We start from the raw sequence: 15,492 nt of genomic DNA, 5'->3' as shown, positions 1-15,492 counted from the left end.
TATCTGCTACTACCTTGTATCCTATTTGCTGGTCTGTAGCTCTGTGCATAAAGCAGATAGCATGCAGCTTCCACTGGCACATCCTTGCATTTGTTTTTCAACATAACACAAGCTAGTACAAAAATTAGGTGTTGTTCACACAGGATAATATCTGATTACAGCCCTATCTCCGGCACCCTCAGTATTGTATCAGGACCAATATAGGGACTCACAAAGTACTGTCCGGGCTGCAGAGATTCAATACGTAGGTAGACGGCCGCCATCAGCTCTTTTGGTAAATCCAGATTCCCGTGATCTTCAGAATATGACATCAGCAGACTGTATCTCCTGGCAAGGTCTTCCACCGAGTACACACTGCCCGAAAATCACAGAAAGAGGCCATAAGGACATGAAGGGAACAGAGAGAGAACAAAAACAATATATTGGATGTTGACAAACTGGGGCCCTGGGAAAAAATTGAAATAGGGGCCCCAAATGCCCCATTTTAGTTGACAGCACCTCTTTGCATTCTGTCACTTGGGGCAATGGAGAAGGTAAGGGCTTTAGGTTATTTCCAGTCCCACCCCCACCCCTAAATGAAACAGTCGTGATTATTGTGCAATACTTTCTGCTCATTTAAAAGAGCACTTAAATCCCATCCTTTTAACCTTACCTATTCATCTTCTTCCGTCTCCCTATTGTGTGATATGTCCCCCACCTCCTAGATTGTAAGCTCTTCAGGGTAGGCCCTCCTCCTTCTGTGTCACTGTCTGTCATTTGCAACCCCTATTTAATGTACAGCGCCATCAAACATCCATAAACTAGTTCCATGTCAGCCCTATAAAAATTTACACATTCAGTGTACCTGGCATGCCATGGTTCTTCCCCCTGGGCAAATTCGGGCCCTGGGCATAGCTGATTTGGGGGCCCCAAACTCATTCTAGTTCACTGCACCCCTTGCCATTCTGTCACTTGTGGCTTATTTCCCAGTCCCACACCCAAATTAAACAGTCCACATTATTGTGCAATGGTAGAAATAGAAATCAGAGCCTGGATATGTAATGTGCAAGCATGGCTGCTACTCTGTATATATTTTAACATCCATTAACATCCGGCGAACATCCATTAACTTGTTCCATGTACGCCCTAATAAATTTACACATTGAGTGTACCTGGGTTGCCCGGGTTCCTTCTCAGGCCATCCCCCTATACCAGAGGTTGTATACAGCTGTTCCCATTGTGGGAATTTATGTGGTAGGATTTTGGAAGAAATAAAATGCCACCCAGGTAGCAGAAACCCCCTAAAACATCAAATAATTCATTCACATTAAAGAGCTGGATTCCCGGGCCCCCTGAACTCACCCACTTCCTGGACGGGCGTCTGTGGCTTCCTTGATGGTGCTGGAAATTCTCTCATTAAATCGGGAGTTTGTCTCAGCCTTTGCTGCCAAGAACAAAAGAGATAATAAGAAGACTGACGGGTGACAGGAGATTTACACATTGTTCTCTATACCTCTTATCGGTATCCTTATATTTCAGTGCCACATCCACCAATTTTACATAACCAAAATAGAATTAATTTTAAGGACTTTAAAGGCACCAATTACAGAATCATAGATTATTCAAGGTATAAATATGATTTATTATATTGTAAAAATTCAAAGATATTTTAGTTGTTACAGAAACATTAGTTAAAAATTCAATCTTGCACAATATCCAACGCGTTTCGCCACATAAGCTTCCTCAGGACTGATGAGACCAGTATCATCTCCGAAATATTAAAACCAAAAGAAATAGCTGCAACTTTTACCGAGATCTTTCGAGATGACAAATCCAAAGGTGGATCTCAGCCCAACTTCTTAAATTGTATGTACATTTTTGGGGAGGGCCTTATCATAAGGTATATAAGACTTTATTCAAGGTTTTCTCTAAGGCTCCTTCCCGTGATTTCAAATCTAAAGAAGCTCACCATACACAGCCCTTATGGCTTAACATATCATATTGAATGATATCATCTCATTTCAGTCCTGAGGAAGCTTATGTTGCAAAACGCGTTGATTGGATGTATAATTAATAATAAAATATATATGGTAATGTAACATATTTTGTAACTATATAATAAATGATTATCTTCAACTTGAAAGATATGTGAAACATTTCATAATTAGTGCCTTTATAGTTCATAAAATTGATTCTGTTTTGGTTATACATTGTTCTCTAGCATAAAATTACACCCAATTGTGCCTTGGACAACCTCATGCACAGATGCTATGCTTGTCACTGCAGCAGCCAGATTGCTGCAAATATTGTAAATTATTATATAGTGTAAAGGTTGCAAGAAAACATTTGCTGGGTGCTTTTAAAACTCCAGGCCCAGGAGTTCCCCCTGTTGTCCGCTCCCTCACCATGCAATAGTCCCAATAAAACATACATCTCTAGTATACTTTTGTGTCTTACATTTCATTGTGCATTTCTGCATGTTGATGTAGTCTGCAGTCTTCATAAGGCACCATTAGTCACTGAGAGTTTAGGTAAAATGGCAGCTTGGGATAGGATGGGGGATATGGAATGGTGGGAAGTAGTGAGGGTTAAAGAGTCAGAAGAAGACGGGTAGGTGAGGTTAAAGCGTTGGGTTTGGAGGGCTCTTTTAATTGAGCAGAAAGTAGGAGCAAGCCGAATAGGACGAGGAAGATCATTCCAGAGAGTCGGACAGCTCTAGAAAAGTCTTGGAGCCTTGAGTGTGATGAAGTTATGAGTGAGGAAGTCATTAGTAGGATACACTGAGACAATCCCTGGTCATTGAACATATACTATACCATAATACACTTTGTGACATGTGGTATTGCGGTGTCACATGTCCCCACCGCCCCCGCACACACCTGAGTGACAGAGCAGGGCGTTCCTTCCCAGCAGCGCCTCGTGTTGTTTGATCCATTTATGGAAAGGCGGACAGCGGCTGAGATCCACCAGACGCAGAACTTCACAGCGGCCCTGCAGCAGGAGAGATACACAGGGGGGGTGAATGGCCAGGACACCTACATAGCATGCAGTATGAGAAATGTAAGAGGACCTGTCCAAGGTCATACATGTCCTCTATGACAAATAGGAGTCTTTTGTGGCCTGACAGTGATCAACAGCTAGTAAGCATATTACTGGCTACCTGCTTCTGTTTCCAGCACAGTTCCATCTTTATTCAGGCATCATCCTTTCTGGACCGATATTCACAAAAATTGTTATATCCCCAGAACAGAAGCAGTAAGAATCTGAAACTAAGCTTTCTAGGAATCTTTGCACTGTGAGTATTGGACTGGACCATGGCATACAATCTGTGTTTACACTAATTATTCTGGATTTGTTCCATGTTGGTACATGAATAGTGAATTATCACAACGTTTTTGTAGGAAAATGCTCACCTTTGTGACGAAGATAATATTCTTGGTCTCATGAGTGTCTCCGATGACAACCTGGCTGTGGTGACATTCCTCCGTCTTGCAATGGTCGGCCAGAGTTTCCAGGCATTGATCAGACCAGGTGGAGAAGAGATCCAGAGATCTGGAAGAAGGTGAAGTCTGCTGATGACTATGGTCAGTGTACATCACCCTTTGTTGGAGGGGTCACTGCAAGACAGCCACCACTCACCTGAAAAATTGGAATCGGTATTGCAGCTCCTTCTGCAGCTCCTGGTCCATCTTGTTCTCGAAGAATTCCTTGCGGTCAACCACCAGGAACTCTGTGTCCTCCATGCAGACCACGGTGGCATTTCTCCTCAGGCCTTTCAGAAGAGCCACTTCCTAGGAGTAATCCCTGGGGGCCACATCACACGGGCCATCTTGTAGCCGCAATGACCCACCCGGCCCAGACCTCTGTCCCCAGCCCTCTATCACTGGTCGTCACCGCATTGATTCATGGGAATTCAGCAGCTGCCCCTACCAACCTGCGGTAATACACAACCCGGGCCAGCATGAGCTGCATCTGTGTGCTGTATCTCCGGAAACTGAGGATTCCCATCATCATACTGCGGATGAAACGTATGTCACTCTCGGAGCGATCCTCCGGCCTTTGCAGAGCCACCTCTATCGCCTTTTCCGGGAAGGTGAACTGTAACAAAGATAGAAAATGATCTAGAAGAAACAGAAACAGCATCAAAACAGCTCTACTCTATATCATCCTTTCTCTCCACACAATAGTTGACTATGCCTAGGCAAGATGATGCTATCAGTCTGCTGCAAGCAGGATGAAGCATTTCCTTAGTCCCCCCCCCAGTGATCAGACTGCAACAATGTAACTTTAACACAAATCAGCTCCTGCTGCAGCCTTTCATCTGGTGGTTTGCTACAGAAAACATGCTGCACTGATGTAGTGTATGAGGAATTCCTATTGGTTATGTATTAATTTCTGACATGATAAAATAAAGTGTCTGAGAGTAAAATAAAGCTTGTTTTCTATATAGATATAATAAGGAGACATAACTGTAAAGTTCTCTCAAGATTTTTAATGATATATTAGGTTGTGGTTCTGCCAAGACCTTGGGGGAGGGTCTTATTAAAGCTCCACCCTAGAGGTATTCTAAACTGATGAACTGCATTGGTAAGGGATCCTTACCTCATACTGACTTTTGAAGAAGCTTGAGTCAAATGCCAGCGCCAGTTTCTTCTTCTTCTTGTTCTTGTGGGGAGAAAAAAAAAAGTTAGCTGGTCTAGGGGAGTAAAAACTAAATTCCAGCCCTGGTGAAGGGTCTGCCAGCTTTATCTGTAGCAGAGACTCAGACTACCCCCTCCTCCACCACCCCATCCAGTCCCTGGCAGCTTTGATTTGCAATGAGGGACAACACACAGCCCCCAGATCAGCAATGTATTCTCTTCTCTCACCTCCTCCTCATAGGCGGATTCCTGAGATTTATATCCAGACACCTCCACATCCCCCCAGAATGATGACCCTCTCGCCTCCTCTGCTGCCTGGATGAAGCCCCGGGTGGCCTCTTGTAGGGTGATGATCCGGTGCACTGCATCACGGAATCTCTGAAGATGAAAGAAAATTGTCCTGATCACAGCCCTCTGGAGAAAGTCATGTTTGTCCTTTGGCCCTATAGTAACTGGTGACTGATTAACCCAGAAGGATAAGGAAGACACAGAGGTGACTGCATGAATTTTATAATGTTATACACGGGGTCACCCCCTGCTGAGCGACCAATGCAGCTTACGTAAAGACACTGACATTTATGTTAAAATCCTCTCCTGGCACGGCAGGTGCGTCACCCCCACTTCTTCCATCCAAATATTCGCTCATAATAGAAAATAAAAAAGCTCAACCTGCAACCTCTATTCACCCCTCTTTTCACCTAAATTTGCAGTCACATGACATGACATGGATTTGTTACCAAATGTTTTTAATCCTGGACCAGATCCATTCCAGGGCTACTGGATCGTCCAGCTTTGAAGAGTTTTAATAAACCAACTCAATTTTTTATTTTTACACTTATATCTGCTTAAAAGACAAATCATCTTGGAAATCCAGGTACACACCTAAACCCTGAAGACACCACCTATAACCTAAATATCTCCTTTGGGTGGACTGATCCTTTAACTGATTGTGTTGTCACCCTGCAGCAATGTAAAGTGTTATCATCCCCAGCTATGAAGGTACCAACACCCCCCCCCCACCCCCAGGGGATTTTAGAGCTTGGGGATTAGCGACACCAAGGCACTCCGTGTTGTATGAAGGTATAATGATAATTCTGAGTCCATGGGGACCATTCTGCTGGTCTGTAATTATAACCATTAAGAGGTTCATCCCATTATGATTATTAGGTTTGAGCTAAAGGCAATTCGTTTTTATTATAAGGATGAGGTAAAAGATGACAGACGCAGAGGACAAAGATAACAAGGTGCTTAAAGGTGTAATAAAACAATCTGTGTCCAGGATGGGAAACTTTGTAGCAGCTCCAATTCCCCGATAATGAAGAGTGACAACTGAGAGATTGGAAGCTGCTACAAAGTAACCACTGAACAATGACACCTGCTAGAAGGAATGAATGTTGTGAGGGTCCTGGGTTGTCTGGTTTCCCGACACGTTTTGCCTATTAGACTTCCTCGTTGGACCTAGAGACAGGTACATACGGTTTATTTCCAAATGAGAATTGATGGTAACCTGTATGTAAGCCAAGCTCATTGTAAAATAAAATATTTCCAACCGAATTCTATTCGCTTCGAATATTCTCTGTTTAAATACTGGGGATGTGATGTTCTTTGAAACTATATGGCACCCTAACACCACATATAGCTTTGTATGAGCTCCAACTCACTGATAATGAAGACTGACAACCAAGCAAGAGATTGGAAGCTGCTACAAAGTAATCAATGATCAATAATTTGACATCTGATAGAATTACTTGAATGATTTGTGAGGTCTCCTGTCCTGGAAAATGTCTGTTAAGCCAACACCATTTTTGCAACAAACATTAGTAATAAGGAAAAAGAAAATGAAGATTATATACTGAGATGATAGGGGGAAGGGACAACCTACCTAGGGAGAGATTGGGTCAGTTAGCTGGAAAATGTATGGGTGTATCTTTACACTCTAACCTATTTGCCGTCAGTAAAGCTGTCCCACCACTGGCCACAGTATACACAGCTCATCATCTGTGGTCTCCTAAATCTTGTAGCAAAACATCTGCTCATACTTTGTTTTTAGTATATTTTAGCCAATCCTATTTAATGTTCAGCACTGCGTAATATGTTAGTGCTTCATAAATATAGTATAAAAAGAATTCTAGCTCTTTATTAATATCCTGCAGCTGTAGAGTTTTACACTGTTGTATCATCTGCTGTTCCTTCATTCATCATGAGAGTGATAGAAAGTGTCAAGCGGCAGGACAGTTTTGCATTGAAGAGAATTGACCTCATTACTCATCACACGCACGGCTCCAAGACTTTTCTAGAGCTGCCCCAACTCTCTGGAATGGTCTTCCTCGTCCTATTCAGCTCCTACTTTCTGCTCATTTAAAAGAGCATTTAGAACCCATCTTTTCAAACTTGCCTTCTTCTGTCTTTTCAAATCATCACTACTTCCCAACATTACATATCTCCCCTCCTATTGTGTGGTAATCCCCCCACCTCCTAGATTGTAAGGTCTTCGGGGCAGGGTCCTCTCCTCCTGTATTACTGTCTGTATCTGTCGGTCATTTGCAACCCCTATTTAATGTACAGCGCTGTGTAATATGTTGGTGCTAAAAAAATCCTGTTTATTAATAAATATCTTAATAATAATATTAAATGGACCGCCGCAGTGAACTACTGCCAGTCAAAGCGAGCTCATTAATGATCATTAATAAAAAAGATGATCTATAAGAAAAACTGAAATGAATCTGATTAGAGTGTAAGCTGTATGTAAGCCAAGCTCAATGTAAAATAAAACAATTCCATGGACAAATATTGGCTGCTGAGTACTGTGTGGCTGAGATTACCTAAAAAATGATACAATGCCCTAACACCACATATGACTCTGAAGCATCCCCCAAGCATGGTATTATAAAGATTTATGTATTTTCCAATCTGCAAGAAAAGGACCCCCAATGGCTTTCCATTCTTAATTACTGTCAGTATTTTGCCTATTAACCCTAAGAATGGTCAAATAATATCTGCTCCTTCAAAGAGTTTTGGGGATTCACTGCTACATTGTGTATGTCATACAGCAGCAAGCACAAAATGCACATTTACAAAAATAAAAATGGTTTAGTAGCTGTACTATCTGTAAGGGTGACATTCTACAATGTATGAGGAATTCTTCCCACCGATTAGCACACTAACGTACTGTGAGCTGTGGATATAGTAATTATAGAAGGGGGTCCCTGAGACCTGAAAGTTATTTCAAGAGTTCCCCCACAGTAAAAAGGCTGCTGGATTAAGTTGTTTCATGTGCCACACATTGAAATGGAAACACCATCATCTGTATTGCAAACCCTGGCAAAGTTATTGTAATGCATTCTTGGGTTCAGGTCTATGGAAGGAGCGTTGTGCCTGACTACCTTCTGACACTGTATGTAGGGTGTCACAAATCTCATTCTAACCTCTACACAAACGCACCGCCTGTGCAAAAATATTTGAGCTGCACTCATTGTATTCAGATGTATTCAGCTGCAGCTGGGAAGTGGTGAACCAATGCAGCTTGTTGCATTTCTGAATATAGTGTAAACCTTAAGGTATATTAACGAAAATTAATCATTATATATTTTATTGATTTTACTTTTCATTCTATGCTTTAACTAATGGATGACTGGTTCTCCCTTTAGAGTGGATTGGGAGGACGATGGTACTGCCAGTGTCTGTTCTGGTTATTCTTGGAATTTGTGATGGTGGCTGTTATCATCTAGCCTTGGTGCAGTGGGTTGAGATTATAGTAAGAATTATGTCTCCAATTAATTGTAGTAAATTTGGATGTAATGTCATGTTGATTCTACAATGCTGATGTAATGTAACAAGAACAAAATAACTTTTTGGGGCCCTACTTGGCATCTGTTTGGAATTTCAGCTGAAATGGTCCTTACTCTGGGCTGTAGTCAGAGCTTCTGATGGTGCCATTGGGTCTCCAGACATGTGTGCTTTGCTTTGTGTCCTAATCTTTTACTCTAAATAAACCCTCTAAATCATCTCACCCTGGACAGAGGTATTGTTTTTCTTTATTAGTATGTACATGTTAGATGATTGCAACCCAAGAGAAACCATCAAGAAAATCTGTCATGTGCACAGCGGTCCCTGATGTAATCGAATAATCCATCCTGGAGGAGTAAGGGCGCAGGGACGATCACCATACTAGGCACACATGGAGTTGTATCATCCCAGCCCAACCTAAAGTTCTGATACCTGGATAGAGGAGCCACCAGCAGGGTGCCACCTGCTCGCCCTCTCCATAGAACAGAACCTGGGGACGCAGTAATCTGACGTTTAGTCCAGACAAGCATTTGGACACCATTACCATTTCCTAACGGGATGCACCCCTGGGTACACCTGGTCCATAACCCCTTGCCAAAAAGAATGGGAGCTGATGATCACTGACCATCCATCAGAACCAGGACGCCAAATTAATTTTCTGGTGGTTGACAGGCAGCACCAATGAGAAGACAAAACTGTCAAATGGGCGATATTTATCACCGGGATTGTTATTCTCATTAATGAAATGCTCATTATAGGAAATAATCATTCCTATAAATTTGCGAATGTCGTCTATATTGAAAAGCAGCCGGGCAGACACCGGGGCTCTTATTGGGACTCCATCAATTCTCCTCCTGTGACAGTTTGTTTGTAGGTCCATACCTCCCATCTAGTATGTAGGTAATAATGAAACCAGAGAGCGGCGTTATTACCCCCCTAGGATTATTTCCTTAATCTCCAGCAATGAAGGAAAACACCCAGCACCCTCCAGATACCCCCAAATGATGACTAACCTTGTGTGCTGTGCCGGATGGGATCCCAGTGTTTGCAGGTGACATGCTGTGTCTGCTGTCACCTGCCTGACTGTCCTGAGTGCCGACTCCCGCCCAGTCCTGAGGATATACCCCCCCCCTCCCCAACTGCCCCACTGCCTAATGACCCTTCTGTTTACTGCCGTCTCTGTAGCATCGGCCTGTGCTGCAACATCCGCACACATGAAAGCTGCAATCAATCATCCCCTGTCATGTACTGCCATCTGCACCTATATATTAAGCTGACACTCTAATGTCCCCCCACAGTCACACACTATTATTATACATTTATACTATTAAATACATTATTACGGTGAAACCCCACATTATACCCTCAGTAATTATCACATGATAGCGTAGTTGCCCTCAGCTCACCTCCCCAGCTCCTTTGTGTTCCATAGCCGGTAATTATTGGTGTCCATGGAAGTTGCTGATTGGTCAGTCAGCATCTCCAGATTAGCCAACCTAATATAAAGAGATTTTCCTTCCAGTTCACCGCCATCGACCTTCATTCAGCACCAAACTGACACCAGGCCTGGATCAGGTGACCTTTACCTGCAACGGTGTAACCTGTAAAACAATAAAGTGGACCTGTCATTGTATATAGTTTTATGTAAAGTACAACGCCCCCTCCAGGTCAGTCTCTGCAAACATTTCTAACATACCTTTTTGCAGAGCCTCACCAGCTTCTGCCCTCTATATATAACTGACAGCTGGAATGTCTGCCTGTAGTCCATTCATATGAGATCTATCCTATGAGATACATTGCTGATAATTTCCAGTGTAGTTAAACCTGATGCTGAGCTGAGTGGGGGCGCATTCACACCTTGACGTCCCCTCCCACTAACATGCTTTGTATTATGAAAGGCCATTGAAAGGAGCTAACAATGCAGCAGGCTGAGCGAAGCATTGCATTGTTACCAAAAACCTGCTGAGCTACTAACTTTCTTTTTGCCTGACAACACTTAGCCTGAACACCCAGGCAGTGTTGTCAGGCCCAGCCACTGGACTACAGGAACTTCACCCACACCTCCCCTCTCCGTCCCTCATGTATACATTGGCAGATCCTGATAGAAGGATCAAGTGAAGAGCCTGACAACACTGCTGCTAATCTGGAGACAGAGTCTTGGGGTTGTCAGACTGAAACAGAAATTTAACACATGTAGCCCCCCATGTCAGAGGATGTAACCTGTAACCCCCACAGATGAAATAGTCCCGGGGGACAAGGCCGCGGCCCTAATATTTGTAGGCCCATATAGGAGGCTCATTTGTTCCTGTGTCTCTGCTGCTTTATTTGGCATTATGGCACACGCTTTTTCTCTTTTTGAAGAGTATTTTTATTCAGTCCAAACATGGAGAAGGAAAATGTGTCTGTAGAAAACACAACAAACCTTCCTCTCACACAATTTTTTAAAGAAATTCTTCAAAACCCATAAATGTCCTTGGAAACCGCCTTGTTTTGAAAAACATGGCAGCATTTCCCCACTTTGCCCTCTTCCAACATGGCGTCTCCGCCATCCTCTTTTCATCCTCTGCCCTAATCCAATATAGCGACTCAGATGATTTCCTCCTTCTTCACTTCCCTCAACAAATATGGCAGTTTTATTCACGTTTCTTTCACTAGGTAGGATACATGTTGGGCCTTGTACGTCTTCTTTCAGACCTTTGCCCTTACCCAACATGGCGCGTTTTTAATCAAAACTGTTTCAGCAGCCATGTTTTGGGAGACCGGAACTCTAATGGTTACAGGCGCACGTTTCCGTCCGGCGGAAGTGACGTATGTGTGATGCGACCGGCTTCTTTCTCCGGCTGGTGTGGAGGTCAGATGAAGAAGCTGGCAGTGGCTGCAGCGGACGGTGAGAGGAGCTCGGGAGGGTGGAAGGCCCGGTACATGGGGCCGGTGTCCTTTGCTTTCAGCTATTTTATATGCATTAAATCTTTTCTAAAGCAGTTTCCTGGAGCGTTGGTGGCCTCTATGCCGGGCCCACGTGTGTCGCGCTCCTAGGTCAAAGAAATTTTTGGTGCCCTGTCATAGCTCAGAGTCCTTCATGGTCTCCAATGGAGCCCCAAGTTTTTTTAGGTCACCTGTGTTTACAGCACAATGTCCCGGGGCCCTTTTACAGTGCTGGGCCTACACATTAGATCGTAAGCTCTTCTGGGCCGGGGTCATCTCCTCCTTTGTTATGGTTTAAATCCGTCATTGGCAACCCCTCTGTATTGTACAGCGCTGCATAATTTGTTAGTGATATATAAATACACTTTATTCATATTTTAATAATATTGGGGCCCCAAATATGAAGTCTTTTATTATCTCCGAAAAGACCCCCAGATATCGTCAATGCTGCACCCTCCTGTATTGTCTAGGGGCCCCAGGTCATTGAATAATTAGGGGGTCCCAGTACCATGCAGGGTCTTTCATGGGCTGTATTGGGGCCCTGGATATGTAATACAGCATACTGTACAATGTCTCTGGGGCCCCTAGGTCAATTAATATTTAGGGGTCCCAGTACCATGCACCCTCCTTCATGGTCTGTGTTGGGGCCCTAGATATTCAATCAAGCATCCTGTACAATGTCCCTGTGGCCCCTAGATTAATATATATTTTGGGGTTCCTGTACCATGCACCCCTTTCATGTACTGTTTTTTGGCCTTGGGTATGTAATACAGCATACAGTACAATCTGTCTTGGCCCCCTGGGTCAATGAATAGTTAGGGGGTCCCAGTACTATGCACCTTGTTTCATGGACTGTATTGGGGCCCTAGATATGTAATACTTTTCACAGGACAATGTCTCTGGGGCCCCTAGGTCAACTAATATTTATTTCCTGATCGCACCTTCCACTCGGGTGGGCTCTGGGTCGTAGGGCTATTGTAGCATCAGGGATAAGTGTAGCCATATTAATGGGGCCTTATAAAGAAGTCCAATACCATTCCAAGCATTGTATGGATCCAGGAACTTGTGTGCCATTTAAACCACAGCCCCATGTAGACCATTCACTATTATGAGGAGAGCAATGCTGCGTGACCGGTTTGATGGCGCTCTCCTTTGAGTGGAGAAGTTTTAGCTGGAGATGCGTTAGCAATTTCAGCTAGGTCTTAGCTCCGTTTTTAAAAAAAGGAAATTTAAGGTTCCACATAAAGGAAATTACATTTTCAGAGTCCCATTTGTTGTAGAAAGAGCTGTCTGAACGGGTCCATCTGGCATTCTATTTCCAAGCTCTAGACCCCCTCAGGGCTGTCCCATGCCAGGCTATGTCTACGATAGGGTCTTGTGCCCGCCCAGGGCCTATTGGGTTTAACTTTTGCATAATAATTAGAATTCTTATTGGTGGAATTTCCTTCTGATTGCTTTGTTCCCAGGGCTGCTTTTATTCCCCCAATTAATTTACTAAAATTTAGAGAGGACTACAGACCGGATTACAGGATGCTGTGCATTATTGTTCAGGGTTCTCCCCAGGCACTTTTAGCTGGGCGCACCACCCGGAACTTTTCAGCACCCACCCGGCTGTTTTTGGGTGGTTACCAAAGAGTTTGTTCACAATACAGGCGCTGACACCCACCTAAAATTTCTTTCCACCTGGCTTAAAAAAAATTTCTGGGTTGAGCACTGTTCTTATATTGTTTTCTCTTTTTTCCTTGCAGAAATATGCTGAATTGACTTTACTGGCGCTAAATTAATTTCACATCACGGAAAAGATGGCGGCTCGTCTGATTCAGCGTGCCTCCCGTTTTTTGGCAGTGCCGATCTCCTTCCAGCCTTTGCCTACTTCCGTCACTTCAGAATGTATGCGATTGGTCCAGCTTGCCCCTTCTCTACCCTGCCAGGCGGCCCTGCACACCTCCTCCCTGTGCCGTCTGGGTGACAACCTCCTGCAGGTCACCGAGGACCCCAAATCAGATGATGACATCGAGTTCTTCTCCATGCTGGGGACTATATCTGGGGTGAACGAACTGCTACAGATCGCCAGCGAACAAAAGATCAGCGGAAACAAAGGGGTCATGGTCATCCAACACATTGCCAGAAAGGAAAACGTTACTATACAGGAGCTTATGAAAGATGTGAGATTCAGGGAGCTTCTGGAGAATGTAAATAATCAGGTAAGACTGGAAAGCTGCGGTGTATGTCGTTCCACTCTGTGTGTAAGTGGGGGACCGGGGGCGCGGCGATTAAAACTGAACGGGAGCACAGAGCCTCCTGGGATATCTCACGCATTCCAAGAGGCTCTGGCTGCTCCTTCTTCTCATGCTTAATCTTGAACATGTGCAGAAGGGACATTGTTTCCACTAAGGTAAAGAGATGCTGATCTCACACATGCGCATTGAGCCACGCATTGGCAGTGAGCCTTTGCAGCAGGCTTTGTCATCCGATCTCTCACCTGCACAGTGCGAGATTTGGTGACGTAGGATGAAGATTGGAATAGAAGATGGCAGCGCGCGGTGCTTCCTTCGAGCCGGTACGAAGAGGGCTTCTAGAAAGACGCGTGACCGTATCAAGGGCATGTCTGATGACATCAAAGGATCTGCGGGATTAAGGTAAGTGTGAATTTTTTTTTTAATTGGCAGTTTAGTTCCGCTTTAAGTAAAGGTGAGTGTGCAGTGCCCCCACTTTTACCGGCTCCCCCTACAGGCCAGTGCATGTCCAAGCATGGCTATGTGACTTCCTTATTCTCTTTCCAGTTTTCAGGTAAAAAGCTTCAGGGGATTAAAATGTAGATTTCTGCAAATAGAGCTCAGCTTTTCTTTCTATGTACACCCAGTCACTAAAAACTGAAACAAACTATTTCAATGCATCGTAATTCAGTGACCTGAGCTCAAGCCACAATGGTCCTTGCAAGCTCGCACAGAACTATGGCATGCATTAAAATGCAATTCAAATCTTCTGTGACGCTGCCTGTATTGATTTGCAGTTGTGTCCATTTATTTAAGGACAGCTCTGGGTAGCATATTACCAATCCACATCCCCCCTCCTATTGTATGCTGCTTCCCCCGCTTTTTAGATTTAGAAATTTGGTATTGGCTCTGCTAGATTGGCTCTAGTTTGTGAAATAATGACCTCAATATAACCCCATAGAAAACTAATGAAACATGAAAATTAGGCAAAATTAAACTATGTATACAAAATTAAATTTTTGAAATATTTAATGTCAATATATTCTATAGTCAGTATATTTACAGAAATAATCACAAATAATAATTGAAAAGCTCAGTTTGTATGATTTCCTTTTATGCCAATGATCAGGACAAAAACGTTGAAGGCTCCAGCAGTAGTCTGCCATAATGTGTCTATCGCATCTTCCCTGATGCCTTTCTAGCCGATTGTTTGATTACATTTTTGGTAATATCTGGATTAGTAAATATCTGACCTGGAGTTCTCATTTTGCAGATCCAATTTGTTTGGAACAGTCGAGTTATTCATCTGCTGAAGTGCTTGTATGCGCTCGGATTGGACAGTAAAAACCGTTACATCCAGTCAGTCGAAATCGAAGTGCGATGGCGCCTCCGAAGGTTTAATATTAAGTCTTTGGCCCATCTGGCAAGCTTCATGGTTCCTCTGTCTCAATCCAGGGATGAAAATTTGCTGCTGGATGATTTGGTGAAACAAGCGGAGCTCCGATGGACAGAGATAAAGGACGTACAGACTTTGGTGCGGCTGATTACCAGAATGGGCTTTCTGTCAAATTCCTTAATGGAGAAACTGGAGGATAAGGTAACTAATGCTAACTAAGGTAACTAATGGACAATGCAAATTACACTGTATGGCAAAAGGTGACCCCATTCCCTCCAAAGTATCAGAGTTTAGGTGTCATAACTGAGAATTATTCTGTTATTACATACAAAGACAATTGTGCTGTTCCAGCCTTGTGGTCACAGTTTGGTGAAGACCCTTCTCTGTTCCCCATGACTGTGCCCAGGGGTATAAAGCCAACTCCATAAAGACATGGGGTCACCAGTTTGGTGTGGAGGAACTCGAGTGTTCTGCACAGAGCCCTGACCTCAACCCTACCTGAACACTTTTGGGATGAGTTAAAATGGTGAGCCAGGTCTTCTCCAACATC

The 15,492-nt window shown here is 43.6% G+C and overlaps 2 protein-coding genes across 2 annotated transcripts in view; one reads left to right on the top strand and one right to left on the bottom strand.

The window, feature by feature from the left end:
* LOC140331762 (cyclic nucleotide-binding domain-containing protein 2-like) overlaps positions 1–10,392 on the bottom strand; it is a 15,143-nt gene extending 4,751 nt beyond the window's left edge. The window contains 10 exon segments of the mRNA XM_072413029.1: positions 213–354; positions 1,342–1,423; positions 2,859–2,970; positions 3,393–3,531; positions 3,619–3,854; positions 3,910–4,077; positions 4,582–4,647; positions 4,824–4,997; positions 9,812–10,006; positions 10,102–10,392. Coding sequence (XP_072269130.1) covers positions 213–354; positions 1,342–1,423; positions 2,859–2,970; positions 3,393–3,531; positions 3,619–3,854; positions 3,910–4,077; positions 4,582–4,647; positions 4,824–4,997; positions 9,812–9,835 — 1,143 coding nt within the window. The 5' untranslated portion in view covers positions 9,836–10,006; positions 10,102–10,392.
* A 767-nt stretch (positions 10,393–11,159) lies between these two features.
* Positions 11,160–15,492, top strand: part of TBRG4 (transforming growth factor beta regulator 4) — a 19,627-nt gene continuing 15,294 nt past the window's right edge. The window contains exons 1-3 of the mRNA XM_072413027.1: positions 11,160–11,292; positions 13,079–13,534; positions 14,820–15,143. Of these exons, the coding sequence (XP_072269128.1) occupies positions 13,133–13,534; positions 14,820–15,143 (726 nt within the window). The 5' untranslated portion in view covers positions 11,160–11,292; positions 13,079–13,132. The remainder of the gene's footprint in view (positions 11,293–13,078; positions 13,535–14,819; positions 15,144–15,492) is intronic.

Source organism: Pyxicephalus adspersus, chromosome 5, assembly GCF_032062135.1.
Source record: "Pyxicephalus adspersus chromosome 5, UCB_Pads_2.0, whole genome shotgun sequence".
Classification (NCBI taxonomy): Eukaryota; Metazoa; Chordata; class Amphibia; order Anura; family Pyxicephalidae; genus Pyxicephalus; species Pyxicephalus adspersus.
The sequence above is the reverse complement of the archived record's forward strand: the minus strand, read 5'-3'. Positions and strand labels throughout refer to the sequence as shown.